The 12,507-nt window shown below is 44.6% G+C and overlaps 1 protein-coding gene across 1 annotated transcript; it reads left to right on the forward strand.

The window, feature by feature from the left end:
* Nucleotides 1-10,386, forward strand: LOC126534582 (amine sulfotransferase-like). Its single transcript, XM_050181850.3, has 2 exons — nt 1-193; nt 9,151-10,386. The coding sequence occupies exon 2, from the start codon at nt 9,197-9,199 to the stop codon at nt 10,136-10,138; it is 942 nt and encodes a 313-aa protein (XP_050037807.1). The 5' UTR covers nt 1-193; nt 9,151-9,196; the 3' UTR covers nt 10,139-10,386.
* Nucleotides 10,387-12,507: the final 2,121 nt, after the last annotated feature.

A 12,507-nucleotide genomic window follows, 5' to 3' on the forward strand; every position in this document is an offset into this window, starting at 1 on the left:
CGTTGAGCTATCTTAGTTGGCTAGAAGGCGCGCTTCTCGGCGCCCCCGTGCTGAGCAGCTGGTGTGCCTTGCGCAGTTTCTACAGTAGTTCGATTAGCAGACCGCGAAAAGCGCTCTTTGCTTCACAGTATTTCAACAGGTTGTCTGAGCTGACCCAGCTACAACTCCTTTGTCGATAGTCGCCGTCTGCCAGGTAAGGAGCGTGCCATCTCTTTCGTTTGCGATATTCGTAAAGCTACGTTACCAATAATGTCTGTTTTGTGCACAGGCCGTTTAATGGGCATCCTTCCTTCCAGAAACACCAAATACCGCATTTCCCTAACCGTTCATGCGCTGAATGTTTTTGTAGGAGCGCTTGCGCGCCAATGTTTACGTTGGGCATATCTGCCAAGGTGGCCGTCCAATAGGAAACAGTAATTAGGATTGGAAATGTTTGCGAAGTCGGACGAAGATTACACACAAATGCGGGAGGAAGTTGACTTAGGCGCCACGACATGCCAGGCCTTACCCTACTGATGGGAGTGTTTTGGAAGTGTTATCGGAAACAAAGCGAGTGAATGCTCTCGAGTTAACCACTGGTGTTTCCTTATAGGAACAAGTATATTATATAAGGCCTCAGCCGTACGGCGGCATATATTAGTTATGTCTATGCAGAAATGGCTATTATCTACACGCTAGGGTAAACTGCAGTTTTCTGGCGAATTATCACTGAACTGGGAGCACACGACTAGTTCTGACGAATTTCCGCAGACATCTTGTAATTTCACATTTAAGAATAGATGTGAGTGCCATGTCGACTCGTACGATATACTTATTGTGGAAACTACAAATTTATGCATCCAGGCTAGCGTGCAGCCATCTTCTAGGCAAGCGATTGCCGCACGATGGGACATTGTTATGTTTCCTGTTGAGCTGCTTTTGTGAGATGGTAGAATGTGCAAGAAACGAACCTTTCTTGCAAAAGAACATGCAGCTACGCAGAAGTCAATTTATTTTTTACGTAAGCATTTGTACAATATACAGACGCGCATGCAGAAATTTAATTTCATGGGACGTACAGGACTCTATGAACTCTATTAAGGCCTTTGGTTAGAGTGACAATCAGAGCGACTGCAAATCAACAGATCTGTGACTTTGCACTTTGCAAAATACATAAGGATTCGTGAAGGTTATAGTCTGGAAACAATTCCTGCATATGGACGCCTTACGGCTACCTTCAATGATTTAAAGGTCCCAGTTATTGCCCGTTAGGTGGAACGATTCGAGCCAAACAAATCCCATTGTGGCATGGAGCCGTAAACAGGCAGTTTAGTTTTTTTTTCGTATGTTCCCATGACCAATGACTTTCACAACAACTTCAGAAGAAGATTTATTTTTTTAAAGAAGGAAACGCTGACCGTGTACTTCCTTCGCAATACACAATGTGCCATGACAGGTGATGCTTGGCGTTTCCTAAAGGCGTAATGTAGCGCATGTTCCCTAAACGGGCTCCTCATTTATCTTGGCGCGTAAATATTTCCTCGCTTCAGCGACTACATTGAATGTAGCGAGGGTCTTTCTATATAGACCAACCTGCGGATACCTGTCATAAAGAACGTAAGATATATTAATTCGTGTGGTGCGCTCCTCAAGGCATCTCTGTGGGTTTAAGTAATCAGCCTAATTGTCTTCTGCCTATCCTTAACTTGTTTCTCTTCTCTCCTTCCTAAAACGAAGGCAGGTGTAGTGCCCCTCTCGAAGGTATTTGCCTTATTGCTCGTCGCCCCTTTTCATTTCTGTCCAGTATACTTGTGTTTTCACAAATAAGAACAACAGTGATGATAATAATAACAATAGTAATGACAATAATAACAGGTAAAAGTCAATGACTCATTTATTTACCCTGCCCACAAACAACCTCAAGGTCTGAGTGCTGGCGCAGGCTTAATTAAAACAAAAATAAAAGACTTTAGGGAACTATAAGTAATAAAACACAATGACTGAAAAGAGCAATTTTGAAAAGAACAGTGTGCATACAACAAAGCGCAATGTAAATACAAAACAAAAAGGATGATAGGGACATTTTAGCAGTGTGTAAAATTCTCACAGAACAGCCCAAAACTCCGAAAGAAACAATGACAGCGACTTATGAAACATATCGAGATCATGAAAATAAGCGTCATAAACACTTAATATTCAGTGGATGGTTGAGTGTTGGTGATGACAGGCAAAATATGGAAAGGTTTATGTTCCCTGGTGGTCTTGCATGGAATACGAAGACTGACACAACTTAGGGGTTCGGTTGAAGTGATGATATCATGAAGTAGTATGAAAAGAAACATAAGGTCAGCGCGATTACGTCGGTAGTGAGGTAAGGCAACGGCAATAATTCAACAGTGCCAGAACAAGCTCCAGCATCCGTGTTAGCGAAGCGGTGATGATATATGCCTAAAAACTTTTCCTGTACCCGATCTATGCCACTGCAGGATCTAGAATTGCCATTGCAGACGACCGACGCGTTTGATTATCTGATCCTGTACAGCTTGTAAAATAGTTTGGGAGAATCAGATTTCCTCGATAGTCTGCAAACAGACAAGATAGCACATACCGCGCATTGCAACGCGTTTAGTGTAGGCATAAAAGTGGGAGGTTGTATAAAAAGTACAGCGACATCATTTACTTCACAAATCATAGACAATAGTACATTATCTACACAAGAAAAATAAAATCAAGCTGTTTTGCATCTGAAAGTTATGAGTTTGGTGTGAGCACTATTCAACGCGAGGTTATTGTCTTTGCACCATTTAGAATAAGAAAACACGTCAGGCGGCAGGATGCGATACTTATCAACAATTTGAATTTCCTTAAAAATATTGATGTCATCGGCGTAGAAAAATTTCGAATAGGAGAACTAATGTCATTAACAAAAATCAAAAACAGGAGTCATCCTAATATTGATTAACGCCGCTAGTTCGCATGTCAAACGAAGGTGACCACTTTAACATGACAAATAAGGAAGACAACTGCACAAGAGATTGACAATTGAAGAGGCAACAGCAAAGTTCATAAGCTTGATCAAACGCAGTGAGTGGATGACTAAATCAAAAGCTTTACAGAAGTCGCAGTGAATGGAGTCAACTTTCAGCCTTCGAAGTACCGGTGCCGAGATCTGTGCCATCAGGCTTGCGAGATTTCTGATAGTGGAGCGGCCGGTGATAAATCCATTCTAAGTGGGGATCAATGAGTTCTACGCAGTTAAAGGCAATATGTTGCGAAGACAAAGCCCAAAAATCTTTGACGTAGCACGAAGAAGATAAATTGGGTGATAATTCGGGACATAGAATTTACAGCCAGACTTAAATGCACAAGAACACGAGCAGTTTTCCACGTGTGAGGGAACGTGGAAGCATTCGAAGAGTTATTAGATATTGATGCCAATATTGCGTCAAATATATTGCTGTAAGCTTTGAGAACTGCGGAGGTGGCGCCATCATGGCTGTAGGATAAGAAAGGCTTCAAGCGTTTAAAGCATTCCCTGATGAGCTTTACATCAAACGATACAGCACTAAATCTAGGAACCACCGTGTAGTGCTCAATGACACCAGCTTTAAAGCTTTGGATAAGAATGAGTAATGGGCAGAAAAATATTTCGCGACTTCTTGAACTTCTACTCCGCTAGAGTCAAGCAGGCCAAAACGCTGTCGAAGTTTGCTTGAGCACTTGCGGATATGCTTCCAAAATTTCGCCGACCGGTCGGAGGCACTCTTTCCAAGAATGCAATATGTATGTCGTGATCCCTTCTATAAAGACACTTGCAGAGAATACCTGAAAGTGGAGTTCTTTTCGCCGCTCATTAGGCTTACTACATCTGGATTTTTGTTAGGCACAATTTTTATACTTTACGGCAGCTATAAGCTCACATGAGAACCAGCGGGTATATTTAGAGAATTTAGATCTGTACTGGAGAATCTATTAGCGCATACTGTTCAAAGCCAGCTCCATAAAGTGATCTACAAGGTAATCAACACTAGATTGCCCTGTAACTAGTGAATCAATGGTAAAGAAGACATCACACAGACTAACATAATACCCATGCTTTTAGGCAAAGCAAGGAGAAGGAGCAGAGACAAAGAGGAGGAAAGACAGGGAGGTTAGCCAGTGTAAATACCGGCTGGCTACCCTGTGCTGGGGAAAGGGGTAAAGGGAATAAAAGGAGAAAGAAGAAGAAGAGGAGAAAAAAAAGAGAAATCGGAAAATTCACGCAGTAACGCGATAGTACGCGATACAACACTCAAAGGCGATCGCACAATTCGCATGTCCATAAAAACTTCAGCAAAGCCCTTAAGGCCTTGAGTGCCGAAGCTCGTCTGGACCAGTGTCCTAGAGCTTTTTCCTCTGTAAAGGGGCGATTGTCCAGTTTTTCGAGCGCGGTCATGAGCACTGTTCTTGGCACTTTGTAGCTGGGACAGTCACAAAGGAGGTGCTCAATCGTCTCCTCGCAGCCGCAGGTGTCGCAAGTAGGGCTGTCGGCCATTCCAATGCGGAATGAATAGGAGTTCGTGAATGCCACGCCGAGCCACAGGCGGCACAGAAGTGTTGCTTCCGCTCGTGGTAACCCTGGTGGTAGACGGAGTTGCAGACATGGATCCAATCTGTGGAGACGTGCGTTGCTGAACTCATTGGTGTTCCACAGATTCTGCGTAAGCTCGCGGGCGAGGGAGCGAAGATTTGTGGCTGCGTCTGTTCGTGACAGCGGTATTGTTATAACGTGGGCACCATCGCGGGTTGATCGGGCGGCATCATCCGCACTGTGATTGCCCGAAATTCCGCAGTGACCCGGTATCCGCTGGTACATGATGTTGTGCCCCTTGTTGATTGCGTGATGGTGGAGTAGTCGGATGTCTGGCACTAGTTGCATATTTGGTCCGTGGTTGAAAGGGAACATCAGACACTGGAGAGCTGCCTTCCAGTGACATAAGAGGGACCATGACAGTGACGATTTGTTACAAATAAACTCTAGAGAAGCACGGATAGCTGCGAGTTCTGCAGCCGTCGATGATGTAATGTGAGACGTCTTGAACTTGAGGGTGACAGACTCTGCGGGAATTACCACTGCTCCAGCTGAACTATTAGAGGAGACAGAACCATCCGTGTAAACGTGGATGCGTTCTTTGTGTTTGTCATGTAGGAATGAGAGCACGGTTTGTTTGAGGGCGAAAGATGACATCTCCGTTTTCTTTTTGATACCGGGAATAACAAGAGCCTGGAGTGGATGGAGGCACCACAGCGGTAGAGATGGTCGTGCTGCAGGCGTGAAGTTTGATGGTAAAGTTCCGTGGTTAGAGGCACTAATCCTGCTAAACGCTTAACGAGGTCGAGCGGCAGGAAGGGAGGCGAGATGATGCGATGGAAGTCGCACGAAGTGCCGGATATGCATCCTTAAAGCGCCGACTTGAAGATACGTATCGATAGGGTAGTCATGCGCGATGGCTATTGTTGCTGCCGTGGATGCACATCTGGGAAGTCCAAGGCAAATTCGTAGAGCTTGAGCTTGTACAGACTGGAGGGCATGGAGGTTGGTCTTACTGGTGCCACCCAGTACAGGTAAGCTATAGCGCAGGAGACTGAGGAACAGTGCGTTATAGAGTTGGAGCATCGCACTCACAGAGGCACCCCACGACTTTCCCGCAAGAAATCTGAGCACGTGGGTTATCATGAGTAATTTCCTTTTTAGGTATGAGATATGTGGACTCCAGGAGAGGTCTCGATCTATTATCACTCCTAGAAAGCGGTGTGTTTTCTCGTAGGCAATCGGATGTCCATTAATTCTGACAACGTACGGTTTCATTGCTTTGCGCGTGAAAGCGACCATAGAGCACTTCTCGGAGGACACCTCCAGGCCTCGCGCTCGAAGATAACCTGATGTTAGTGTGGCCGCTTTTGCAAGTCTGGCGCGCATCTGGGGACGCGTCGCTCCTGATGACCAAATGCATATATCGTCTGCATAGATCGACACATGGACGGATTGCGGAAGGGTGTGAACCAGGTCTATGAGCACGAGGTTAAATAGAGTGGGGCTCAGGACTCCGCCTTGTGGTACGCCATGGTAGGTGTTGTGTTGTGATGACGCACCATCCTCTGTTTGCACAAAGAATGACCTGTCCTTCAAGAAGCTGAATATCCACCGAAAAACAAGGCCGCCGAGGCCGACATTGCCCAAAGCGTCCAGGATGGCTCGATGGGTTACGCTATCATAAGCGCCTTTAACATCCAGGAACATTGCCGCTGACAGCCTCCTTAGGCTTTTTTCGTGCTGAACAGAGAGACAAGGTCGATGACGTTGTCTACAGAAGAGCGTCCGCATCGAAGGCCTGCCATAGCGTCAGGGTATAACCTGTAGTGTTCTAGATACCACTCTAGACGCGTCAGCACCATCCTCTCCATCACCTTTCCTAGACAAGTGGCCAGAGCAATGGGACGATAAGATACCACGTCTAGGGGGGATTTACCTGGTTTGAGCAGAGGCACAAGGCGGGTTGACTTCCATGCAGCAGGCAAAGCAAGGGGATTCATTTGTGCCACTGGAGGAGCTCTGCCTCAGGGCTGACACAGAGGCAGTTGTCTCAGCGAACTGGCTACAGCAATCATTAGGCCACCATCCTTCTTTTTAGATCAAATGAAGTCCCGATTGCTGCGGAACTCGTTGTAGCGTGATGTCAAGAGCTTTGAAGAGGAAATTTCGCTGGTCAACCAACTTTCCGAAATAGCAACAATGCGCGAGCGTTTTCGTAAAAGGTGCACACGACTTTACTTTTTAATAACAATAATAATTATAACATTATCCCAAACGCTGATGAAAGTGCCACTCAGGCAGAAAACTGACTGCCTGCAAAACCACGTTTTCAATACGGACACATTCATATGATAGATAGCATTTTTTATCATCTTAAGAGGGACCTTGTTTCTTAAACGAAAAGAAATTAGGTTGGGTTCCGGTTGCTGAGCGTAATAACGGCGGAAAGAAATTATGAGCGCTGGAGAGACGCTCACGTGAGCGTCTGATCTTTCCACTTCCTTCCCTTTCGACCTTATTCCGCTCAGCTATACGACATGATGCACCTAGTGGTACAAGAGATAACGATTCAGAATATAAATCACTTCGATGCAAAGGTTAGAGTGACCCTTCCTATCGCGTGTCCGATAGGACGCATCAAAATCTCTTACGGAGATTTTTTCATAAGTGGCGTGGCCCTCTAAGGTAAATATTAGGTTTACTTGTGTTTGTGGCAGCCTGTAGCACGTTATATGAAAAGTTTGGCGCTAGGCGACATCTTAGCACCTCAGACATTGAACTTGACATTCGCGCACTGATCTGATCTTTAGTGCACTGCTTTGACGCACCATGTCATTATGGTCAAATAGCTAAAGAGCGTTGGTCAAGGTAGTTGACTTCTAGTGGTTTCAAGTAGGCAGTCTCAGTGCATGCCGTCTTCAACGTCATTCGAAATGGGACTACCGAACATTCTGTTTTGGGATGAAAGGGAAGCGCGTAAAATTGAGACTATATTCCACACACTTGCCCTTCCGGGCCTGCTAGAGTGACTGAAAGGGGTTTTGGAGAAACAAAATGGGAGTTGAACGGCTGAAAGTTGTGTATTATTGCGTAATATTAGCTATTTGCGAGTTTGCATACACATTCCAATCGTTACTTTCTGGCATTCGTGAAACAATATTTTGCCATCAAGGCTATACACTAGCTTTTGAAATGGAAGACATTGTCTGTTATTCTCTTGTTTACAGAACTGTGTGCGCCACTAGAGAATATGAACAGCAATTTTTTTAGCGTATAGAGGTCACCAAGAACGTAAGTGGTGTAAGCCAGAATCAGATCTATAGTCTAGCGAACGCTCACCGCTTAATTCTCAATCGTTTTGTTTTTCTTTAGCACGTCATGGAGTAAATATGATAGAGCGTTAAAACTGGCGCACCTAACCGAGATCCTCTAACGCTACCACGTGGCACAACAAAGTCAGAAATATTGAATCTATACTAGATTAAACATATGAATGTCCACTCACTCAGCCATGCATGCTCTTAGTACCAATACACAGATCAATGTGTGACCTTTTAAGAGTAATCCTAAAGTCGCCGTTTGCTGATGGGTGACGGGCTTAAGGAGACTTCAGCAGAAGGCTCACCTTGCTTTCGAAAATGCCGTGTTCCTAGAGGGCACTTAAGCACGTTGTGTTAGAACGCGGTGACCTTACGCGCCAAAGCATTAAAAAGCTCCTCGCCCAGTTTGGCATCAAAGCAGACCCATGTGCTACGTATTTCTCATGGTGCTCATCTTGTTTGCAAAGTAGCATATCGATGCCCGCCGCAAACGCTAGTAGAGACCACTGGTCGAGGTAATTAAAGAAAGCCTCCGCGCGCTGCCTCGGCTCACCGCTTTAAGAAAAATTGTCTTCCATCTCTACCACATGTCAACGCTTTGAAATTCATGCTACAAAACGCTCACTGGGAGGTTATTTTTTGCCCCAACTTCACAAACAAAATTTCCTATTGTACAATGTGGGGCGCCCTTTCAAGGAAAGCGTCTTCCGGTCGATGAATTCCGATTAGTCCAAAAAGTAATGTGGCACTTAACTTTTTGTGGTCTTATTGCTTCGAACGTATGCTACATTGTGTCTAAGAAAATATTTATGACTGGGTCAAAATCGTCCGACTCTAGTGACAATTATCTTCTCACTGAGTTGTACTACGCATTTTAATTTACTGTAGGCAGCAAAAAAATGGAGATTCTAACGGAACACGCATTGCAGTTTTCTATCGCTTCATGTGTAATGAAGCAAAGAAAAATAATTAACATATAGCACCACAATACAACACCATGGTCACATACTCAGTACACTATAGCCAAACGCATCCTAAAGTAACACTACCTATCAAGACATGAAATGAATGCATGTATTACAAAAAATTCTCCACTTTAAATAATTTCTTTTTATTTTATTCGCATATCAGTAAATTTCGCAATAGATGTACTTCCATATAAAACCATTTCATGAATGATACACGCATCCGCTGTCTTGCGCTGTGTTCTCGTGAATCGTACTTTCTAGTTTAAGCAATTCCCAAAGCCCCAAATAATGTCTGCTCCTTTATTTACAGGTGCCGCTCCATTAATCAATAAGACAGGTAAGCAAGCATTGCCGTCATGGATATCAACCAATACAGGGACGTGAATGGCTTATGGATGCACAAGTTCTTTCATGAAGACTTAATCCGCTCCACACTAGCATACAAGCCACGGCAGGATGACATCTTCATCGTAACGTACCCAAAGTGTGGCACAACGTGGACGCAGTACCTCATCCTCAGCATACTATCTGACGGCCATCCACCAAAAACAGTTGTGGACTTCATGTTAGCATCCCCTTTCATGGAAATGATGGGCGCTGAAGCGGCAGACAGGATGCCCAGACCGGGTCTGTTGAAGACTCACCTCCCTTTCAATATGCAGCCTTACTCTCCTCAAGCGAAGTACATCTACGTCACCCGCAACCCGTATGACGTCTGCGTGTCGTTCTACTATCACATGAAGGGCATGACACCCAAGAAAGTTGACATCTCTTTCGCCAAGTATTGCAAACTATTCCTTGAGGGTAAAACCTGCTTCGGAGACTACTTTGACCACTTGCTCTCCTGGTACGCGCACCGTAATGACCCAAACGTTTTGTTCTTCACCTATGAGCAATTGAAGAAAGACACAAACTTCTGGACACTCAAGATTGCCGACTTTATGGGTGAGCAGTACGGGAAGAAGCTTCGCGAGGATGCTGCCTTATTGCGCAAGGTAATCGACGCGTCGAGCCTCAAGAATATGCAGGGCATTTTCAACGACCAGATGCGTACGATTGTAAAAGACTTGCTGAACTTGAGTCCAGACAGGGCTATCAAATCAATGGAGGTTTACAGGGAAATGCTCGCTCACGAGGAGCCATTACACGATGATGATGGGTTCATTCGCAAGGGCATCGTTGGAGACTGGAAAGCTCATTTCACGAACGAGCAGATGGAGGATATGAAAGCATGGATTGCCAAAACGACTAATGGGTCAGATGTTATGGATTTGTGGAAGGATCTGGAACTACCATGAGAACTACATTTATTTTACGGCGCGCGGGCAACAGCTTCAGTGCATATTTTCTTTCTAGTCGGCTCTGCGAAGCTGTGTGCAAATTTCACTTTACGTTTTCCCATATCCCAGAGACTTTGCAGCCACTTACACGTTCCGTCATATAATTACATTTCACCTCCAAGCAATTTCATTATTTCGAAGTTTGGTGAAGTGCTTCTACATGATGATGACTACATACAATAAAAACGTGAAAGTTTCCAGTGAAAGTTGCTGCATGCGGCGTGTTCATATTTACTTGCTCTTTAACTATCACTTATTGATTGTGTATACATGTGCTTGTGTGTGTGTGCATTGTGCGTGGGTGGTCTTTAGCGGTGTGCAGGGGGTGCTTGGTGACCTTCAGACCCTATTATAAAAAAATGACCTTTCCACGAGGCGTCTTCGCTCGGTCAGCATTTTCATGCGACGAAGTTTCTTGGTTGCGTGTTTTGAAATCGTAAATTATAACAGGGACACACCCAAAAACTGTGGCTACAAATGCGTAGGAACAAGCACACGAGCGCGCTCCTGTGTCTTAGCCTCTTCTTAGTCCTCTTCTTGTACGCAAAACGGAAGGTAGGTGGAAAGGCTCATAATTTTCAAACTGAGAATAGCAAGTTATAGAAGTACTTTTTTTATGGTGTGCCACCATCGTATAGGCCAGATACAATTTGGGCACCTCGCGCAGTGTAATGAGATCAGCTGTGGTTTACATGGAAGGTGCCAGTTCAAACATCATATACAAGTGACAGCACCGTCAATCGTTCACTTGTGGATGTCAAGCCATGCGGTCGGCACCATGAAGTCCGAGTCAGCATCGGCGCGGTCAATATGCAGTTCCGGGGCAACACTTCTTTACAGGTCAAGTGGAGGAAGCACTCCGATATCAGCGATAACACTCGTCTACGTATTTTGACATGCATGCAGTAAATAGGTACTTCTATTTCAATCTATTTCTTTTTTATTTACGAGCATAATTGCTTAAATAAACAAAACAACACATTTCCCGAATACAACAAAAAGGAAAGATGTTTCTGAAGCGAATAATATAGGAACAAAAGCCAGCCGTTCGCCAATTTTTCCGTGCCAGAATGTTTGTTTGCGCAATAACCTAGTAACTAGTACCTCTGGTAATTGCAATAAATTGCTGTAAGTTTGGCTACACGTCGACTTGAACTAAGGCAAGGAAAGAAAGACAAATGGGAAAGTTGTTTCACGCATCAATTTAGGTCGTAGGTTTGGGTATGTTGGTATTCCCTAACATTTAGGTTTTTAGCGCACGAAAAAGGGACGAGACAAAGCGCTGTGTCCGCGTCGTGCCTCTGTCTCTCGCCCTGTTTTCGTGCGCTAAAAACCTAACAATTTAGGTCGTTTACCGCTAGATATAGTGGTCAGAAAAAAGCTCGAACTCGGAGCACTGTAAAACAGGGTTACTCCAACTGCAGCCAACGTTAAGCGTCTTAATAAGAAGGTTTTGCTCGCGGCCAAGCCCGATGTCACCAGCAATGCATACATAAAACATAGTAACGCATTTATGAGACTACCAGCAGACCAATTTCAAAAAAAAATTATTGCATTTACCAGAAATTTTATATCGGTTGTTAGAAGCAGAATTCTAATTTAGGGCCGACAATATATTCCAACAATTTCCAAATAGCGGTAAGTGCCGTAATTTCTTCATGAATATTAGAAACACGTAACACTGCGTCAACAGACATCGCAGTTTTGTAAACCGCATCTGTTAGAGCATCCAAAGCGGAAAAGCTTTATTTAGGACTTTAAGACCAACGTAAAATCGGCACAATCATTACGAGTGTTTTGCAAAAGTCGCACTCAAAAATTGTCTGGATTCCACGCAGTGTGGGAATTGCCATTATGCGAAGCATTTGGCAGGCAGCAGGCTACGCAGTATTGTTTTGGGTTCTGCAAGGTGTTGCCAAGTTGGCCAATGTATTTGTGTAATCCTGTAATTTTGTACGCGGCGCTAGTACAGTGAACTAGAATTAACGCGAGAGAGCGTTTGCGTGACCATAGCAGTGAGGCGACGATGATGGCAACGACGGTTGCGTAATTACTACAATCGACCGAATTCATGTGAAGGAGTAGCATGCGAGTGCGAGATGAGTAATAAATTCAGAGATTAGTTATTCACGCAAGGCGACACCGGGTTGCACTTGGAAAACATAAACAGGTGACTTTATGGCGAATCTGTACCACAACGGGGAGCTCATGTTGTCTTATAGCCATTTGGATGAGTGGCGAGGAGCACTCCTCACCTCGGCCGAGCCGTGACGGCGCTGCCATAGTAGAATTTGGTGCAGCAGTTCTTATACTCGGACACTACGGGC

This window comes from Dermacentor andersoni, chromosome 7 (assembly GCF_023375885.2).
Source record: "Dermacentor andersoni chromosome 7, qqDerAnde1_hic_scaffold, whole genome shotgun sequence".
NCBI classification, from domain to species: Eukaryota; Metazoa; Arthropoda; class Arachnida; order Ixodida; family Ixodidae; genus Dermacentor; species Dermacentor andersoni.

What these genes read in the sequence shown, in the direction of transcription:
- LOC126534582 (XM_050181850.3), top strand. Translation starts at nt 9,197, where the DNA reads ATGGATATCAACCAATACAGGGACGTGAATGGCTTATGGATGCACAAG.